Here is a 22673-nt window from a genome sequence, read left to right on the forward strand (position 1 = left end):
TGAGTGAAAGAGTCAGTGTAAAGTGACCAGCATTAAATTTTTATTTATTTACTAAACCAAGTTGTTTGAGAAATTTATTTGCCTACCTTGTTGTTATTTCCTATTGCTTTACTTACCTTATTAACCCTCCTATGCCTACCAATTACAGGACTATAAATACAAAAACAAATAATAAGGGTAATGCAGGAGTTGGTTTAATAATGAATAAGAAAATAGGAATGTGGGTAAGCTACTACAGACATAATAGTGAACACAGTATCGTAGTCAAGACAGACATGAAGCCAACACCAACCACAGTAGCACAAGGTCATATGCCACTTGTTTTGGAGATGACTAAGAAATTGAAAGAAGAAATGATGAGATAAAAAAAATTATTCAGGTAGTTGATTGAAAGGAAAATACAATGTGACTGGGCACTGGATATCAGTAGTGAGTATGGACTGAGGGTAAGGAATGATAGAGGAAGCTGCCTGGCAGAATTTTGCACAGAGCATAACTTAATCATTGCTAACACTTGGTTTAAGAATCATGAAATAAGGCTGTGTGCATGGAAGAGACCTGGAGACACTGGAAGATTTCACACTGATTATATTATGGTAGAGGACAAACGGGTAGCTTTGAGACATGAAACAGTGAAGGCAGCAGAGCATCAAATAGGAAAAAAGACAAGGCCTAGTAGGAATCCTTGGATAACACAAGATATACTGAATTTAATTGAAGAAAGGAGAAAACACAAAAATGAAGCAGGTGAAAGGGATAAAAACTTCTGGAAAAAAAGAGAGGGGGGGTGGGGGGACTGATAGGATGTGCAAAATGGCTAAGCAGGAATGACATGGCTAGAGGACAAATGTAACAATAAAGAACATACATAACTAGGAGCAAGTTAGAGACAGCGTACAGGAAAATTAAAGCAACACTAGGAGAAATGTGTAGCAACTGTATGGACATCAAGAACTCATTTGAAAAACCAGAACTAAACAAGGAAGGGAAAGATGAAATGTGAGAGTATATAGAGGGGCTACACAAGGCAAACAAACTTTAAGGCAAAATTATAGATTGGGAAGAATGTGTAAATGAAGAGGAGATAGGAGATATAATACGGCGGAAAGAATTTGGCCTAAGTTGAAATAAGATCTCTGGAGATGACTTTCTCTCAGAACTAGTGATATTCTCGGGACAGCAAGCCATAACAAAACTATTCCATCTGGTGCCCAAGATGTATGAGGTGAGTGAAATACTCTCAGGCTTGAAGATGATGTGATAAATGCAATTTCAAAGAAGAAGGTGATGACTGGTGGGAATATTACCAAAGTCATGGTTGCTAAATATAGCACAATCATTTGCAAAAGAATGGAAAAACTGGTTCAAGTCAGCCTATGGGAGGAAGAGTTTGAATTCAGCAGAAATCTAAAAACACATGAGACAATACTGACCCTACGACTTATATTAGAAGACAGGCTCAGGAAATGCAAAGCTATATTTATAGCTTTTAAAGATGTGGAGAAAGCTTTTGACAATGTTGTCTGGAACACACTCTTTGAAATCTGAAAGTTGTAAGCATAAAATACAGGGAGCAAGAGATTACTTACAACTTGAACACAAACCAGACAGCAGTAATAAGAGTCAAGGGGGAAGTAGTAGATGAAAAGGGACTGAGACAGGATTGTAGCCTATCCCTGATATTATTCAGTCTATACACTGAGCAAGCACTGAAGGAAACCGAAGAAAAATTTGGAGCAGGAATTAAAGTTCAGGGAGAACAAATAACACTTCTGAGGTTTGCCGACAACAATGCAATTCTGTTAGGAATAGCAAAGGACATGGAAGAATAGCTGAACAGAATGGTCAGTGTCTTGAAAGGAGGATATACAATGAACATTAACAAAAGCAAAATAAGGGTAATGGAATGTAGCCAGAAATCAGGTGACGCTGAAGAAATCAGATTAGGAACCAACACACTAACAGTAGATGAGTTTTGCTATTTGTGCAGCTAGATAACTGATGATGGCGGAAGTAGATAGGATATAAAATGTAGACTGCCAATGGCAAGAAAAGCTTTTCTGAAGAATAGAAATTTGTTAACATCAAATATAGATTTATGCATTAGGAAGTCTTTTCTGGAAGTATTTGCATGTAGTGTGTGGTATTGGCCGCCACCCGATCAGTCAAAACTTTCAAATACTGCACCACCAGTTATGCCACCGCTTTTCCTACAGCCGCCATCACAGCACGAGTGCTGCCAACGTAGAAAGCATCCCATCTCTGGAGTTCGAACATTCATGCACTGGCCCATTTTGTGTATTTGCCAGTTGAATGATGTTTACAGACTTTCATAGTGGCAAAGGCCCGAGATCTTTAGAATAGATGTTTTCCTGAAGAGTGACAGATTTCTAAATATTTTGTGTCTATATATATTTCTACATTCAAATCTACTGTTAAAACTTCAGTAACAAAGTTATGTATTATTTTTAATATTTGATATTAAATGTAGAATGAATTAATATCTGAATTCTACATTCCTGAGCGGCGCCTGTTCCTCGCTCCTGTATTGACTAAAGAACTACATAGTGTGCAAAGGAAGCCATAATTAACAGAGTGTAGCCATTTATGGTACTGAAACAAAATTTACGATTAACAGTTTGCACAAGTTGAGAATAGAAGCTTTTGAAATCTGGTGCTACAGAAGAATGAATTCTGATAGGGCATCTGATCAGATATGATCACAGAGCAGGTCCTAATGACGGCTGAGAGTGATTACCAAGACAGGGGGATCGCTAACCAATGACAACATCACTGAGGAGGATGAAGCTAATGCTCATCTTTGCTTGCCATACAAACCAAAGAGATCAACATGTGTGTGTGTGTGTGTGTGTGTGTGTGTGTGTGTGTGTGTGTGTGTGTGTGTGTGTGTTTTACACTCAGAGTAATTTTCATTTTTAAAATATGCATTTAGCTGGCAAGAAATTACACTGTAGAGGGCCAGAGCATGTGTTGTTGATGATGTTAGACTTTAACAATTAGAATAAAATACTGTTATACTTTGCAAAAGTTGCACAGCTAAAATTGCAATGCAAACCTCTCTTTTTGCAGTTGTTTTGAAAAATTGAGAATTTTGTCAGATGCTGTAAAAGTATGTTTGTCCAGGGAAAATTGTAGAAAATTTTTTGCTTTACAGGAAATGTCTGGACACTTTATGCATACGACACGTAAAGAGAGAAAGAGAAAAAGAGAGAGAGAGAGAGAGAGAGAGAGAGAGAGAGAGAGAGAGAGAGATGGAAAAATTGCAAAAAGTTGAGGATTTTTTGGCTCCCTCATCTCAGCATAGGATTCCTGAAGTCATCAACCTGGTATTCTACTCTACAGACCACAGACCACTTACATACAACATACTAAATTTCATAATATTCGGACCTTTCGTAAGGTCCAATGTACCTGCTGACAGGACTAGCTGTGGGCCTGTTCATTGTTATGTGGTAGGCACCATTTACCAGACTCTTGCTTTTAAGGTCAGACGAATTCTTGCAAGCAGGCATTCATGGACGTCCACGTAGAACATCACTGTTGCTGTGTGACCAGGGGGATGGAAGGAGAAAAGGGGGGGGGGGGGAGGGGGTTCACAGTGAGTAATTCCTCGATTATTGGAAAATTCCATGAGTTTGGTCTTCCTCTTTGATTTCAATGCGTCCACTTGTAAGGCAGGCCTCTTTACGTAACCGCCATCCTACCTCTTGACGCTTCCTCAATGGCATGCATTCAGAAAAACTCATTAATTTTTTTCAAAGTCCGCATCTATATTCCATATAAGCTGCTTCAACACAGTTCTGGGATGCATATATGCACAGCTTTCTATGTACAGGTGTCAACAAGTGTGGAGAAAAAATTTTGCACATTCGCCTTCCACAAGCATAAAGTGTAATGTGCGAATAATGTCTACAGCAATACAGAGTTCACTGCAAATGTTTTGATGCTAGTTTGTTGTTTAGAGTGAAGCAGCTCCTGTACACCACTCATATTTCTAATACTTTGGCTGGCTTCTGGTCTACCGGCACAACAATTGCCTTGTAGGGAGTCACAAGCATTCTTAAAATATGGGACACATACAACACTTTGACCTAGTCAATCATCATTTTATGTGCATGCTTTAAAATTTCTAAAAAATATTGGATTTTGGCATGTTGCCCCATTTTGAAAACAATGAAAACTAATAAACACGAATCATCACATTTCTAGTACACTCTCAGTTGTGGTTGCCATCGGGGAGGGGGGGAAGTACAAGAAACTTCCGTATAGATAATTCTATATTTGTTCAAGTAGTAACAGCTCCACTTGGTTCTAGCTCAAAAATTGAGTCCCAGAACTTATTCAACTGACTATATAACCATCCAGATTTGGATTTTCCATTACTCCCTGAAACTGCTTGGATATGCTTTCTTTGAAAGAGATATGGCTGACCTCCTCCTTCATCCTTGCCCAATCAGAGCTTCTGCTGTCTCTAATGATGAGGCAATGTGATGCCACTTGAGAATGTTTATGGAGAGCTCGGAGATAATAATGTGGCTTTTAATCCAATTTACAAAGCTGTCAGTTTGAGAAATTTTAATTACACTATTAAATGGAAACTTAATGAGTGTTGTTCTTCCAGGAAACAATTTACAAATCAAATAGGAAATGATAATGGGAGTTGAAACGCTTTCTGATACACACTATGCTGTGGCTTCCAGAGTATAGATGTAAACTCAATTTGTACAACAAAATGATATTTTTGAATGAAAGCCAATTTCACATACCATATGCCTCACGTATATCGAAAAGAGAGAAAATCTGCAACTGCAATGATATCATCTTCATTATCATCATTATTATTATTATTATTATTATTATTATTATTATTATTAGTAGTAGTAGTAGTAGTAGTAGTAGTAGTAGAATTATGGCCGTCGCGAAAGCTATTCATAAATTAACTTCTGACTGGGTACTGAAATACATACAACCTTTTTAATATGCAATCTTCACTTACATATTTGAACTACTTCCCCACACAGTCATCACCCAAATTTAAAAATGTCCATGACACCAGCTTTTTTATCCCATCAAAGACTTGTGGTGCCTGGTGCTTCAGCTACTTATCAACAGCATCCTTGAGCTCTGTTTTGACAACAGATTTCAAGAGATTAACATGTGAGAATACAGTGACGTCAGTTTTATTGTGAGACACTTATGAAATCCTGAAGGTGAGACTGAAACAAACAACATTGAATGATTACTGAAGGAATCATTCTCCCGCACGGCAGTGTGCGATCCTATATTATGAATTCAATGAAGGAATAGCTTTTTTGCTGGGAGATTTTTCAACTTCTTCCCTATAATCTGGATTTGGCACCAAGCAGCTTTCATCTCTTCCATGACATGAATGTTTGGAAGGCTATTTAGCATAAACCCATCCCCATACACACACAACAATCGACCACGAAGCTTGTGGCATCAACTCCTGCTTGCACAAAATGAATGACGGAATGTACCTAGCAGCTGGCAGGAGATGCTAGAACACCATGCATTTCAGTCATTTGCTGCTTACACACAGACGAATGCAACAGGGAGCTGACTGTCAAAACTTGAGCTTCACAGTCCTTTTTCAACTACGTAAGTGCCATGAAGCTATAAGCATTTCTTTGTTTTTATTAAGCAGCCTGAGGTTGATTTATGAATAGCACTCATATTAAATTAACATAACTTTTTTATCTTACACACTACAATGTACCGGGTTATCAAGAAGTCAGTATAAATTTGAAAACTGAATAAATCACGGAATAATGTAGATAGAGAGTTACAAATTGACACACATGCTTGGAATGGCATGGGGTTATATAAGAAGCAACAAAATACAAAAGTTCAAAAAATGTCCGACAGATGTCGCTTCATCTGATCAGAATAGCAATAATTAGCATAACAAAGTAAGACAAAGCAAAGATGATGTTCTTTACAGGAAATGCTCAATATGTCCACCATCATTCCTCAACAACAGCTGTAGTTGAGGAATAATGTTGTGAACAGCACTATAAAGCATGTCCGGAATTATGGTGAGGCATTGGCATCAGATGTTGTCTTTCAGTATCCCTAGAGATGTCAATCATGATACACTTGCGGCTTCAGGTAACCCCAAAGCCAATAATCGCACGGACCGAGGCCTGAGGACCTGGGAGACCAAGCATCACGAAAGTGGTGGCTGAGCACACGAGCATCAGCAAACGACGCGCGCAAGAGATCCTTCACGCGTTTAGCAATATGGGGTGCAGCACCATCCTGCATAAACCTCATACGTTCCAGCAGGTGTTTATCAGCAAGGCTGGGATGATGCGATTCTGTAACATATTGGCATACCTCTCACCCATCTCCGTAGCAGTTACAAAACCAGAATCACGCATTTCCTTGACGAAAAAAAGCCCGATAACGGTAGATGTGGCAAATCCAACCCATACCGTGTCTTTTTCATCGTAGGTTTTTCGGTAGGCTAAATTCTGCAGTTGTGGGCATTGACAGACCCTCAGAGGGTGAAATGAGCTTCGTCGGTCCACAACACGTTACTCAATCAATCATCGTCTTCCGCCATCTTTCGAAACGCCCACACCGCAAATGCCCTCCGCTTCACTAAATCGCCAGGTAACAGTTCATGATGCCGATGGATTTTGTACGGATAGCATCGGAGGGTACGCCTCAGTGCCAACCAAACAGTAGTGTATGGAATACTGGTGCGACTGCATGAGCGCTGACTTCCCCGTGGATAAACGAACCCGCTACAGTCTCCATTTCTTCCTGAACTGTCTCAGCAGCATTACGCCTTGTGTTCGGTCGGCCACTACAGGGTCTATCATCTAAACAACCCGTGGCTTCGAACTTCGAAATCATTCTCACCACAGCTGCATTTGTCAACGGACCTTTACCCATTCAAATCCCCTTCCTATGGCGATAGGATCGTAACACTGAACTAGCACATTCCCCTTTCTGATAATACAGCTTCACTACAAACGCCTTTTCAGGTAACATCAACATGCTGAGACTGGTGGCACATCTGATTCTCTCTCTCATTACAGCTCCTTTTATACACAATTGTCATGCGCAGTCACTGACGCAGGTTCAGCCAGTCACACAGGACTGGAAAATGGATGCTGCTCCACGACAATGTCCCTGTACACTGCGCGATCCGTGTGCACCAATTCCTGGCGCAGAAGATGATAACTGTTCTTGAACACCATCTGTCGGACATTTTGTGAACTTTGGTTTTTTCTGGTTCTAATAAAACCCCATGTCATTCCAAGCATGTGTGTCAATTTTTACCTCTCTATCTAAATTATTCCATGGTTTAGTAAGTTTTCAAATTTATACTGACTTTTTGATCACCCGGTATGTGGTGTGTCTAAAAAGTTCAGTGAATGGTGTCATATATGAACAGCAACTTGAAGCCTGTGTGCGTGCATGCTAATAGGTCTTCAGGGACTTGAGGAAAATCGATATATGGCATGCACTGCATGTGACTGGCTGCATGAACAGACTGCTGCCAGTTGAACGTAGTTAGTGTGAGAGGAAGTGTCACAGTGCAATGAAGCAACATGTAAACATCAGGTTCTGCTACAAATTGGGGAAGACTGCAATGGTGACATGTGGAATGTTGGTGCAGGTGTACTGCAGGGAAACCGTGAGCAGAAAATGTGTTTATGAATGGTTTAAATGCTTCCGTGAAGGGAAGGAAACAACTCAGGACGAGCCACGTTCAGGTCGGCTATCGACAAGCAGAACCTCAAAAAAGATAGAGAAAGTGCAACAAATGCTGACACAAGATCGGCGACAGACTCTCAGATTGACTGTGGAGGAATTGGGCATTAGCAAGGACACGGTGCACACCATCATCTGCGATGATTTGGGTAAGCAGAAGATCTGCTCCTGATTTGTACTGCACAAGCTCTCAGATGAGAAGAAAGCAAAACAGATGGAAACTGCTGGTAATTTCATTTCCATGTGTGACCAGGATCCATTGTTTCTAAATACCATGAGAGGTGGTGCTACCAATTGGCCCCGAATCAAAACAGCAATTGATGTCATGGTGTTCACCGTCTTCCCTCCAGGGCTGGGGGTAATTGAAAAAAAGGCTGCAAAAATTCAAGGTGAAGACACTGATGATCACCTTCTTCAACAACAATGGCAGCATCCACAAGGAATTTGTTTCTGTAGGTCAAACCATTAAAACTACATTTTACCAGTCCACATTGAACCGATTGCTAGAGCCTATCCAGCAGGTTCGGCCAGAGTCACACAGGACTGGAAAATGGGAGCTGCTCCATGACAATGTCCCTGCACACTGCGTGATCCGTATGCACCAATTCCTGGCGCAGAAGATGTTAACTGTTCTTGAACACCCTCCAAACTCCCCTGATCTGACTCCTGCAGACTTTTTCCTGTTTCCCCACTTGAAGGCGGCCACAAAAGGTGAACATATGTGGACGTGAATGCCATCAAAGATTGTGTGACAGCCGTTCTGGCGATCGATTCCACAGGAGGCCTTTGCCGATAGTTTCCAGAAGCTGTACAAACATTGTCGAAAGTGTGTTGTAGTGGTTGGCGACTACTTTGAAGGGCAATAAAGAACATTTTTTGTATCTTTTGTTTTGTTTGTTGACTGACAGCATTCACCTAACTTTTTAGACACACCACATATATTTTCTCAAGAGAAAATAAGGCATCTTCAACAACAAACTGCTTACATTTCTAGAAACCTAAGTTCCTACTTATTAAATAAAATTTAACTCACATCAGAGGAAAACTGAACATCCAATGTTGCTGATCCATCACACAGCTTTGCCGTTAGGTACCAACCATCAAATTTTGTCTTGAGAAAGGATGTCAAAGACAAAACAAACCCCTTCACAGTGTATATAGCAGGTGTAGTTAGTTTTGCATCTTTTATTTGTTGTATATAAACAAATGGTTTGCTATCAATCACCAGACACTCTTCCTCAATATTGCTAACAGCAGATGTGGATGTATGGCTGTGATCTGGAAATGTAGGTTCACTGAACAGGTCATCAACAAAATCAGAAATGTTTCCTAAATGTACAGGATCCTGCAGTAGTGGAGTCTGGGCTGTTCTAGGCACTTCCTTACTATGTTTCTCGACAGCATCATGAAAATCCACTTTGGATGATTCAGAATGTTGTCTATTTGTTGAAGAAGAATCTCTATTAAAAAAGGAACTGATTTTTGCTTGATTAGCACTTTTCAAGTTCATTGGCTTTGCCTTTGCAGGCGGCTTCTGACTCCTGCCACCACTTTCCTTTTGCAGTTTAGAGGAAAGAGGCAATGTTCGTGGTGTAATACCACTCAGACCAGGCTGCATGAAGAAACTGTCATCAACATTTGAATCATCTAAAAGAGATATAACCTCAGGTTCCCTGCTGGGGCCTGCACCCCCACCCACATTTGTGGTGGTCTTTACATCTTCTACAATTTCTATACTTTTGTTTAGCTCTGGAGTTGGTTCAAGGTCAGCATCTGAGACATTAAGGAAAATGTCATCATCTTCAAGAAGCTCTGTTTCTAGTGCCATGCTATTATTGCCTTGATTACTTCTCTTTGAGGTATTGTTTTGATTGTATGAAACAGTAGGCTTACTAGCTACAGCAAACAATGGCTGCTGTTCTATTGCTTCTATATCATCATCCATGTCCATCATCTCCATTTCTCTCTGGTAAGCTTCTTCAAATGCATCAACTTCCTGTTCTACCCTGTCATTTACATTTCTAGCATTTTGTGAATGTTGTTCCACCTTCTGCTGTTGCTCTTCCAGTTGCTTCAACTGAGCATCCACTTCCTGAGCAAATATATCATCGTCATCATCTTCAACAAGGAATGCAGCCTCATTTCTTTGCCTAACATTTGCTGGTTGATCCTGAAAGAAGATATCAAATTATAATCACCAATAAATTCAGACAAAAAATTCACTACTTAAAAAGTAGCAGTATTTCAGTCCCAAAAAAGTGTTAAATAATTAATTATAGGGAGTAATTCATTTTACCGATGATAATCAGGAGGTTAATTAGGAAATACACCAAGGATTCTAGGTCACAGGTGACACACTGGAGCAAGACACGAGGGAATCAACTATAACATGCTAACAAAAGAAAAAATTAACCACCAGAGGACAGCTGACAAGTAAGAAGTAGGCTAAGGACAGACTGGAAATACAAAATAGAGGAGACAAAAATGTAAACCAATAGAAAAAGAGGAAATGAGTAGTACATAGTACAGAGAAGCGCAAAAGATGTTAGGACTTGTGAAGTGTAAGAGATTGATTAGGAGGAGAAGAAGAAAAAGCAAATAAAATGAAAAACTGTGACTGTTACAAGCAGGAAGCAAGTGGCAAAAGGTTATGCAAAAGTGAAAAACAGCAGTCCACAAAAGCTGCGATCACTGTGAGGTGAGAGGTGAGACCAGGTGAGTGGCAGCTAATAGCACATTCCCAATCGTGCAATTACCGTATTTACTCGAGTCTAGGCCCCACTCGAATCTAAGCCGCACCTTTAAAATGAGACCTGAAATCAAGAGGGGGGGGGGGAATCCCGAATCTAAGCCGCACCTGAAATTTTAGACTCGAAATTCAAGGGGAGAGAAAAATTATAGGCCGCATCTCCAAATCGAAACAAAGTTGGTCCATTGCAATATGAGACACAATTTAGGTAGAATGAATTATGATACAGCTACAGTAGTTTGGTTCGAGTCGTAAGGTTAGCAGTAAAGCTTTAGCAGGTAGCCACTGCTATGCGTCAGGCGCTCCGTCCGTATTTATACAGGTACCCTTCCTTTTCCACGTGCTTCGTCTGGTTTGAATTGATTGCTTATTTTTCTTTGATCTGATAAGCACAGTTTTCTTTGCTAAGCTGAAAGTGCATTACTGTACTGTGTCATGCATTGTTTGTCACTTTTGTCACTTTCTGACAGTGCGTGTTTACAGCATGGCTTGCTTTTGCGCGCGCTACAGCCGGGGTTTTTTTTTTTTTTTTTTTTTTTTTTTTTTTTTTTTTTTTTTTTTTTTTTTTTAAAGAAGAGGAGAGAGAGAGGGGGGGAATCGTTTCATTAGCGAAACAATGGCAAAAAACTGCTATTTATTGTTACTTAGACTGCTGCTTTCTTTGATAATGATCAACAAGAACCAAATAATAGACTGCGTATGATAGAAGATGTTCTGAACAAGAGTTTAGAGAAAATTTTTCTGCGTTTGAAAATCTTTGCAGGCGCCTCTTTAGTACATTCTACACAGAAATTAGAGTCATCTTAGATTTAAAAATCTAGTCAATTGCCGTGCTTCCTTTCTGACTGTATCACTATTAAGCATAAGAATAATACGAATATAAACATGACATGATTTGTATATTCTTCCACGTTTGCTGTTGTCTCACTCTAGTTTCGTAGTTTATTAGACAGACAGGATTTAAATGAGATAGCAGCAAACATGAAACAATACAAGGGAAAATGTTTATATGCATATTATTCTTATGGTGACGAGAATACTGCATGTGATTCACAATTTATAAAAGTTCCTATTAGCAACCATCTCTTCCCACAGATAGTAAAAACTTCAGAATGTACAGTTGGCCATATTGACAAACATCGCAAACAGTCTTGCCAGTCGGATTTTCGTAGTACATTGAAATGCTGATATATTCGAAGATGGACAATACGGAATTTGTATTTGCTTCGTTGCATAATGTATGAAAATGCAATGGTCGAAAGTCGGGGCCGAGAAAATAGCTCATCTTCCACCTTTTTTTTTTTTCTTTTTTTTTTTTCTTTTTTTTTTTTTTACTGACGCAGAGGTTTTGGCGCCAGTATTTATCTTTGTGCCTACAAAGCATGCCTGTGTAGCGCTACATATATTCGACGGCAGAAGTAAGTTGTGGCGGTACCCACCAACTTCTTTTCAGAATTTCCGCTTGCTTTGCACTCGATTCTAAGCCGCAGGCGGTTTTTTGGATTACAAAAACCGGAAAAAAGTGCTGCTTAGATTCGAGTAAATATGGTATGAGGTTTTGAGGATTTTTTAATTTTGCGGGCTTTATACATCCAATTTTCAAAATTTTTAGCTTATTGGTACATAACATGTTCCTGACGTATGTCTGCAGTGTGTGTGTGTGTGTGTGTGTGTGTGTGTTTTATGGGCGCTCAAAGTCGAGGTCATCAGCGCCCTGACACACATTAAAAGGAACGAATGTGGACAGACCTAATAAAACTGAAGCACACACGCAAAGAAAGCAGGAAAAGAAGGAAAATGCTACACAAGAAAGTAAACCGTAAGGAATGTGAAAACGTAGCAGCAAGAATGCCACAGGAAATTGTCATTGGCTTGCCACTTACATAAAATATGTGCGAGCTTGTCACACAGTGAGCAAATTAAGACCCTCTCCCTAAAATCTTTGGAAAAAACATTTGACATGGCACAGAGCTTTAAAACTTTAACCACATTCGTCCGAGTGTTTCCTAAAAGAGATGGCAGATCCACTGGCAAGGCAGCTGCGGCCCGCTGGTCAGAAAATAAAACACAATCCAAGAAAACGTGGCGCACAGTGACCTGGACGCCACAAACACCACACAATGGAGGGTCCTCTCGCCAGAGCAGGAAGCCATGCGTCATAGGACTGTGGCCTATCTGAAGCCGAGTGAGAAGAACCTCATCTCGTCCACGGGGCTGGAAGGAAGTACACCACACACATGTTGTGGGCTTGACTAAACGGAGCTTATTGTCAGTCATTTCCAACCAATCATCCTCCCACAGACGCATGACTCTTGAGCTCAACAGCAACATGAGGGCATGCAGAGGGATAGCACACTGAAATACTTGCGGATCGAGACACGCCTCCTTGGCTGCGAGATCTGCTCTTTCGTTCCCAGCAATGCTGACGTGCCCCGGAACCCAGCAGAAAGCCACCACCTTCCCCAGTCGCTGTAGCTGGAGGAGAGCATCCTGGATGGTCTGGACTATTTTATCTGCTGGATACAAATGTTGCAATGAGTGAAGGGCACTTAGTGAATCGGAACAGACAAGAAATTTAGGACAGGAAGAATGTCTCATCTGCTCCAGTGCCTGCAAGATCGCAGACAATTCTGCATCAAAGACAGTAAAAGTTTGAGGCAGTCGAACTTGAGGACATGATCCGGAAAAACAACAGAGCAACCAATGGAATCCCCTTGTTTCGACCCATCCGTAAAAACAGCTACATAGTCGTGGTGCTCAGAGAAAATGAAAGAAAATGCTGCATTAAAAACGGTGGCAGGAGTGTAATCCCTATTGTGCTGCACCAAATCTAAAATCACTATGGACTTCTCCAGTAACCAGGGTGGCAGGCTGTTAAAATCCAGGATTTGGGGTTGCACAGACTCCACACCGAGGGACTCTAGCACACGTTGTACACTGATCCCAAACGGCAACGTAGCCCGGGGACGGTGGGAAAAAAAGGTGATCCAGAGGTGGATGAGCAACAATATGGTGAGCAGGCAAGGTTGGAGCTGCAAGAAACTTACAAGCCTGGCGCACCAGCAGAAGCTGCCGCCAGATGGTAAGTGGCGGTCCCCAGCCTTAGCAAAGAGGCTGGGTATGGGACTGGTCCGATAAGCACCCATGGCCAGTCGAATCCCTGCATGGTGGACGGCGTCAAGGATCCGCAAATGAGACTGCCTCGCTGACCCATACACTGTGCACCCATAGTCCAGCTGCGAACGCACAAAAGCCAGATAAAACTGAAGGAGACACGTCCTGACCACTCCCCAAGACCTCTGGTTGAGGCACTTGGCTATTTTGAACACTTAGTTTACTGTTGACAGTTGGAAATGTCATGCGTTTTCTAGTGTTCGGAACTTTTACTTTTGAAAAAGGTGGGTCCAAGAATCAGAATTAGATTTTGCTTGAGAAATGGAATACATTGCAGCAATGCGTTCAAAATGTTGACTGTCCCTTTTGGTGTATCTACTATGAGTAAGACAAGATTTTACATGTGGTATAAACATCTCAAACATGTCGGAGAAGACATTAAAGACAACGACTGCCCTGGACATCACAACACATCAATTACTGATAGCAATGGTTCTGGAAAATCACCAAATCACCATCAGAGAGGTTGCTGATGATGTCGGCATATTCATTGGCTCATCTTAAGCCTTTTTTTGTGGATGTTTTGGGCATGACGTGTAGCAGCAAAGTTTGTTCCAAAACTGCTGAATTTCAACCAAAAACAACATTGCATGGACATTACTCAGGGATTGCTGAAGAAAGTCGACTACAATTCTGAACTTCTAAACAATGTTATACCAGATGACAAAATATGGGTATATGAGTATGAAACCGAACCAAAAGCCCAGTCGTCCCAATGGAAACTGTCTGAAAAGCCACGACCAATAAAAATTCGGCAAAATTGATTATGTTTGAAGGTTCTTCAGTTTCTTTGTTTTCAATTGGATAATGCATCATGAATTCCTGCCTTATGGTTGTATGTTCAGTAAGTAATACTACATGGAAGTTATGCACCATTTATAAGAAGCAATCTGAAGAAAATGACCAGAACTGTGAAAAAACCACTTGTGGAAATTGTGTCATGATGATGCTCCTGCTCATACCTCTCAATGCTTGTTTGTCAAAACAAAACCATTATGTTGCCTCAGCTGTGATATTCGCTGGATGTGACCCCATGCAACTTCCTTCTATTAGCGAGGCTAAAGAGGACAATGAAAAGATGTTGTTTTGGCACCACTGACAGGAGCACCATAATGACAAATGAGTTCTAAAAGTGCTTCCAAGTTCGGAAAGCATTATATCTGGAAAGGAACCCCTTGAGTGTGAGATCCCAAAAGGCAAATGACGTTTATGGCAATTGACACCCCACATATTGTCTACCATGCAACCACAAAATTGGCTTCTAATGAAAACAGGGGAGCAGGACTGGAGGTATCCAATGGTGAGCATAGTGTGAGGCTATAGAGTATAGTTGAAATGTTTAGTCAACGAGTAACTCACGACAGTGCTACAATGCTAGTGGCGTTGACAAACAGCAGAGCAATGGCAACAAAAACAAAGCAAACATTGCATTATATCTGCAACAGCAGTTGCCAAAGTTGACATTTCATGAGAAAGGAGCCCAAGGCATTTTACAGAATGAGATGAAATATTAGCATTTCTGCAAGATGAGTTGGTGGGATGTGTGGTGTGTCGAGCCATGTAGTTCATCATCCTTGTCGAGCAGGGAGCCGCTAATCCCACCTCTTGTGAAACATAGTAAAGGTCAATCTTTGTCCAAGGATCGAGTACTAAACATAATTACAAACATGGAAGATCACCCACAGCATAGTTAAAAAGCAATTATGAACAGATTTCGAGTAAGTCTGCAACAATATGACCCTGTGGTGCATAAGAAAAACTACAAATATTCAAGGGAGAACATGGTGCACTTACTACAAAAACTGGTGTTTGCATGTTTTAAAGATGCTTGATACAATTTACAGAATGTCATGATACTGACCATGTGATGCACATAAAACAGTGCACAACATACATTACAGTGATTTCAAGGAGAGCAGTGGGCGATTGCATCACTTCAAACAGTGCTACTGAAGTGGGAGATTTAAGATAAAGAAATCTCAATCAGTGTCAACTTGACGATCCACAGCAAACTGTATTTGTGGATATCCCATTTTTCAGTAAGGAATTTGTTTCCAACTGCAAACAACAGGGATTTGAAGAGAAATTACCTATAAAAGAAACACTGCAACTCAAGAGATACCAAGAGAGTTGTATCAAGAGCAACTAAAATCAAAGCCTTAACACATTTGTATACAATTATGCGGCTATTAATTGGATAGTAAATTGGCTGGAAAATTATTTATTGTGCTGCGAGAAGGTGGAGGTGGAGTTGCTATACCCCCCACCCTATTCTTTCTCGTGTATGTGATCTTGCAAGGGCAATAGGGAATATTTACATCACAGCAAGCAAGAGTGTGAAAATGGGCACAAGAGAACTATAACTATGGTATGAACATTGCCTTTGGCCAATAACTGGTAACAATAACTTGCTTTTGCTTGATTCCTGGTCAGTGTATAAAAATCATACTCCTTTGGAGCAAACTATCCCGCCTGAAAAGTGGGCTATACCTCCTGGAACCACTGGACAAATTCAGCCTCTGGATGCTTGTTTTTTCTGTGCCTACAAAACATATTATCACACTAACTGCAGCTATGCCTTAAAGGACAGCCAGTTTCACGATAAGCTCTAAGACAGAGTGTTTCACATTAGGTTGCATGCCATAACATTCCATCAATTCTCATCACCTTGTTACAGCAATATGATTCTATATGGATTCTTTAAGAGTGGATACCTAGCTGAACGTCTTGCACAGCTTGTATCTCGCAAGGAGTTCGCCTCTGATCTTAGTGGTATGAACCTTTGTGATCACTGTGGCACACCATTCTTCATTAGTGTTCATGGTGCAAATTAATGGTTTGTTTTGAACATTTCTTGAATGTTGATGATGTCCATTTTGTGTAATATGTACATCCCACAAAAGGTTGATCTCTGTACCTCCCAAACACGCATTTCCTGTTGCCCTCCTGATACACAATGTGAGTCATTAACAGCAAATATTTTTTGTGTCATAATTGTTAACACAACACTTTCAAACTAAAGACTTAACTTGCAACCTCACACTCAAGGGGTACCTCGTGAGGGGGATTACTTTGAAGGGGAGAAAGTTTATTTTGATTAATAAATAATTTTTTTTAAAGAAAAACAAAAATTCCCAGTACTTTTTGATCACACCTCATACGCTACAATGAGCTTCGATGGGAAGTTGATGTTTTGCTCTGGACTGGGACTCAAATTCAGATCACTTCCCTTGCCAGCTAATGATGTGCATACATTCATCACAGATTAACTTAGAGAAGCTCAAAAAGCATGACAGGCAACAAGAGAGAAGTTGAAACTCTCTGAGTCAGCCTGTGAGGTACTCTCAGATAGCTCAGTTGTCCTGCTTCAAATCCTGCCACAACATAACATCTGAACTTGTCACAAATATTTTAAATACAGTTTGTATACATATTGTGAAGCAGATATCTGGATCACTGCTATAATGTTGCATGGCCTAATTCGTAACAGCGTGTTGTGTGTTACCCGAAGAAAACAAAGCATATAACCACCGCCATGCAATAACTCACTTTCTCGTCACCTAAAAGAGTACATACAGTTTAAGGGAAGAACATAAGTTCCAAATTGTATTCTGTCACGTTATTGCACTACATGTACCTTCAGATACTACAGGGAGTTCAGAAATTCTTATTACAAACTTCTAGAACTTGTAGCAAGTACAATGTCTGAAAACATACTGTTACTGTGCTACAACCATTTTAACATGTTTGCTAGGCAGGTATGCAACAGGGTAGTCATGTTGGTGATGGGGGGTTACGTCAGATCGGCTGATGTTATTTGACGTCTATCCTACCCCTCTGACCTGGTCGCATTCACTTGTCTGTGAGTGTTAGAGCAATATGGTTGAGTACACATTCACAGAATACACCGACATGATCCTTCTGAATGGCGAAGCTCACGGTAAAGAAAGAGCTACTCATCACCTTTATCAAAATCATTCTCCACAACATCTGACTCCATCACATACTCTTTTCACCACAATTACACCACAGCTTCGAGAAAGGATACATTCACTATTGGCAGGCGTGATTGAGGTGTTCCAAGGAGATGCTGCACACCTGTATTAAAAGAGGCCACATTGCATCATGCTGAAGAGAACATTTCAACGAGTGCACGAGCAATTTCTTTGGCAGCTAATGAATGAAACCGTAAAACAAGTGATGTATTGGGTCACACCTAATCAGTTACTTGTAAAAGTGGTCACGTTACAAACATGTTTTCAAATGCTTGTAGCACGGGAATCGTAAATTTTTGGACACAGGTTCCAATTGAAATGTTACCTACTTACTCCCCTCTAGAAGTCCTAGAAGTTTGTAACGGGAATTTCCAAACATCCTGTATAAAGGTTTTTGAATAGTAGCAGCTTCAGACAAAGAGTGAAAGAAAACCATCATAATGACCAGGAGAGCAGTGTACTGACCACACGCCCTCCTATCCACATCCTCAGCTGAGGATGGTCCCGATGGGTCACTTGTGGCCTGAGAACAGAGTGCTGATAAAGGTTTGAAATTGATGTGTTTCGTCATCCTGAAGCTTTGGGTGGCATTTTGAAATCAAGAGAATACTGCCTGTTAAGCACACACGCCAGAAGGTGTGTCTACCTATTTCTGGTTGCTGTCTGCCCCCTGCTGATAAGACATGAAATAATGGTCTAAGCGGAAAAGAGCATATGGAGGGTGCTTTGAGCATCGTGCTGTTCTATGCTAACCATTAGGAACAATACAAATTATGTGATTTTTTAAGTGGGGTGTATTGCATAGATTCACAAGAGCCACATTCATGCATTTACTTTGGCACAGCTAAAGAGAGTTACATTTTACAAATAATGAGAATGATTGCTCTTGGAACATAATGGTAAAGAGGAATGCTGAAGATTAAATGAGTAGACAAATAACTAATGAGGAGATACTGAATCGAATTTAGGAGAAAAGAAATTTACTGTACTACATGACGAAAGAAGAGATCGGTTGATAGGATACATCCAGAGGCACCAAGGAATTGTCACTCTGGGAATGGAGGGAGGCATGAGGTGGTAAAAATTGTAGAAAGAGACCAACGGATGAATGCAATACGATGGTTCAAATAGATGTAGATTACGCAGACATGAAAACACTTGCAGAGTACTCACGAGCATGGAGAGCTGTATCACATCAGTCTTTAAACTGATGGTCACAGCAGATGAAACAGTAACAGCAACAAATGTTATGCAATTCTCAGCAGCAATCAAATGTTATGCCATCTGAGGAATCTATCAGTTTTTGAAAACATAACACAATTTGATAAATAAAAAGTCTACTCACCAAGTGCCAGCAGGAGAAAACACACATACATTGAAAAGCCAAAGAAACTACTACACCTGCCTAATATTGTGTAGGGCCCCAGTGAGCACGCAGAAGTGCTGGAACAGGACATGGCGTGGTCTTGACTAATGGCTAAAGTAGAGCTGGAGTCCTGCAGGGCTGTCCATAAATCCGTAAGAGTACGAGGGGGTGGAGATCTCTTCAGAACAGAATGTTGCAAGGCATCCCAGATGTGCTCAATAATGTTCAAGTTTGGTGGGAAGCAGAATTGTTTAAACTCAGGAGAGCATTCCTGGGTCCACTCTGTAGAAATTCTGGCTGCGTGGCATATCACATTGTCCTAGATGAGTTACCCATGTCCATCAGAATGCACACTGGACACGAATGGATGCAGGTAATCAGACAGGATGCTTACGTATATGTCACCTCTCAGAGTCATATCTAGATGTATCAGAGGTGCCATACCATAAATCACTCCAATTGCACAAGCCTCACACCATTACAGAGCCTTCACCAGCTTGAGCAGTCCCCTGCTGACGTGCAGGGTCCACGGATGTATGAGGTTGTCTCCATACCCGTACAAGTCCATCTGCTCGATACAATTTGAAACGAGACTCGTTTGACCAGGTAACATGTTTCCAGAGATCAACTGTCCAATGTCAATGTTGACGGATCCAGGCGAGGCATAAAGCTTTGTGTAGTGCAGTCATCAAGGATACATCAATGAGCCTTCGGCTTCAAAAGCCTATATTGATGATGTTTCATTGAATAGTGTGCACGCTGACATTTGTTGATGGCCCAGCACTGAAATCTGCAGCAATTTGTGGAAGGGTTGCACTTCTGACACATTGAACGATTCTCTTCTGTTGTCGTTGGTCCCATTCGTACAAGATCTTTTTCCAGCTGCAGCAATGTTAGAGCTTTGATGTTTTACCGGAATCTTGATATTCATGGTACACTCGTGAAATGATCGTAAGGGAAAATCTCCCCTTCATCGCAACCTTGGAGATGCTAGGCCCTGTTGCTTGTGCACCAACTATAACACCACATTCAAAAACTCAAACTTTGATAACCTGGCATTGCAGCAGCAGTAACTTATCTAACTGTGCCAGACACATGTTGTCTTATATAGCCGTTACCGACTGCAGCACAGTATTCTGCCTGTTTAAATATTACTGTACTTGAATAATCATGTGCACACCAGTTCCTTTGGCTCTTCGGTGTAAAAGTTAGGGAAATAAACAAGTTTTTGGAGCCAGTGGTTTCTCCTCCTGTCAGGAGGTTGATGTGAAAGGAAGAGGGATGAAGGAAAAGAACTGGAGAGGTTTAGAAAATGGGGAGATTATGGAAAAGTCACCCAGAACCTCAGGTTAGGGTAGACTTACTGCACGTGATGAGAAGGAAAGTCTGACTGCTGGTAAATGCATAGGGGAAGATTTGAAAATGTGAGTCTAAGACAGGAAATAAGCAAAATAGGAATTATAGGAAAATCATCATCCAATAATTAATACGAGCAGAAAGCTTAGTGCATTACACGCAGTAGACAGGTCAGAAAATAAAAGATATAGAAAACTGAAAAGGGGCTGAAGAAAAGGAATAATTACTGAAAAGAAAACAGACAAACAAAGTGATGTAAATTAGGGTCATGTGGATAGCAAGCACCACACACGTTGTAACGTCAGTTCCCACCTGTGGAATTCTGAGAAATTGGTCTCAGGAAGGAGGATCCTGATGGCACATGTGGTGAAACGGGCATCGAGGTTGCAACTGTCATGCTTTGCAACAGCGTATTGTGTGTTGCCTTCTATGTTTTTATGACTACCAGCAACTTATCAATTAGGATGAAAGAGCATAGACAGAGAATGTATACAGGCAAGACACAATATCCTCTTGCAGAACATGCTCTACAAAATGACGGTCATGACATGGTATCTGTTTCACAATGCATGCTATTTGGATTCCTTTTTTTCACTCCCTTTTAACTTTTTATACCTTTTATTTTCTGGACTGCCAATCTCCTACCAGTCTACCACATATAATGCACTTAGCTTTCCAATCTTATTAACTCTTGCAAGATGTGTTTTCAATAACCTCTGTCTTGCTTATCACCCTATCTTACTTCAGCTCTTAGGTTTTCAAACCTTGCCCAATGCAGTCATCAACAATCAAACTTTCCTTCTCATCTCATGTGATAAAACCTCCCTGATACAGGTTTCTGGGCAACTTTTCAATAATGCTGACCATTTACTAAACCTTGCCAGTCCTTTTCCTTTATCCCTCCCACCCTTTACTTCAACCCGTCTGCCGGGAGGAGGGGCCACTAGCTCTGAAAAACTTGCAGATTTTCATAACTTGTTTACGTGTTTTCCCTCCTGCTGCTTCACGAGTACATTTTTTTTATATATCAAATTATATATGATACATCCAATATTATATGAGGAATTAAGGAACATCTGTAATAATCAACGATTGAAACAGAAAGCAAACTGTTCAACACGTCTACGTAAACTAATAACTTAATAGTCCTCATGTTGGCATAGTGATGAATGGGAGTTGTGTATCAGCTACTACATAATTTTGGTCATCTTTATGAACTGCACTTCTTTATCTTACTTATGTGTTAGATCCAAGATTCAGATGGTGAAGATTACCGAACAAGAAGAAAATGCAGAAAACTTGTTCGTAGAGATGCATCCAGAGTGGACTGAAAGTCTTATGTCTCGTAGGCTCGCTGATTTTGATTATTTTTATGGCACTATGTTTTCTGATGCAGTTGTAATAAACACTCCTGGAAATTGAAATAAGAACACCGTGAATTCATTGTCCCAGGAAGAGGAAACTTTATTGACACATTCCTGGGGTCAGATACATCACATGATCACACTGACAGAACCACAGGCACATAGACACAGGCAACAGAACATGCACAATGTCGGCACTAGTACAGTGTAAATCCACCTTTCGCAGCAATGCAGGCTGCTATTCTCCCATGGAGACTATCGTAGAGATGCTGGATGTAGTCCTGTGGAACGGCTTGCCATGCCATTTCCACCTGGTGCCTCAGTTGGACCAGCGTTCGTGCAGACCGCATGAGACGACGCTTCATCCAGTCCCAAACATGCTCAATGGGGGACAGATACGGAGATCTTGCTGGCCAGGGTAGTTGACTTACACCTTCCAGAGCACGTTGGATGGCACGGGATACATGCGGACGTGCATTGTCCTGTTGGAACAGCAAGTTCCCTTGCCGGTCTAGGAATGGTAGAACGATGGGTTCGATGATGGTTTGGATGTACCGTGCACTATTCAGTGTCCCCTCGACCATCACCAGAGGTGTACGGCCAGTGCAGGAGATCGCTCCCCACACCATGATGCCGGTTGTTGGCCCTGTGTGCCTCGGTCGTATGCAGTCCTGATTGTGGCGCTCACCTGCACGGCGCCAAACACGCATACGACCATCATTGGCACCAAGGCAGAAGCGACTCTCATCGCTGAAGACGACACGTCTCCATTCGTCCCTCCATTCACGCCTGTCGCGACACCACTGGAGGCGGGCTGCACGATGTTGGGGCGTGAGTGGAAGACGGCCTAACGGTGTGCGGGATCGTGGCCCAGCTTCATGGAGACGATTGCGAATGGTCCT

At 41.2% G+C, this 22673-nt stretch overlaps 1 protein-coding gene across 1 annotated transcript in view; it reads right to left on the reverse strand.

Annotated features, from left to right (window-relative positions):
• LOC126335017 (recQ-mediated genome instability protein 1-like) overlaps positions 1–22673 on the reverse strand; it is a 116410-nt gene that overhangs the window by 25240 nt on the left and 68497 nt on the right. The window contains exon 6 of the mRNA XM_049997843.1: positions 8801–9937. Within this exon, the coding sequence (XP_049853800.1) occupies positions 8801–9937 (1137 nt within the window). The remainder of the gene's footprint in view (positions 1–8800; positions 9938–22673) is intronic.

Source organism: Schistocerca gregaria, chromosome 2 (genome assembly GCF_023897955.1).
Source record: "Schistocerca gregaria isolate iqSchGreg1 chromosome 2, iqSchGreg1.2, whole genome shotgun sequence".
NCBI classification, from domain to species: Eukaryota; Metazoa; Arthropoda; class Insecta; order Orthoptera; family Acrididae; genus Schistocerca; species Schistocerca gregaria.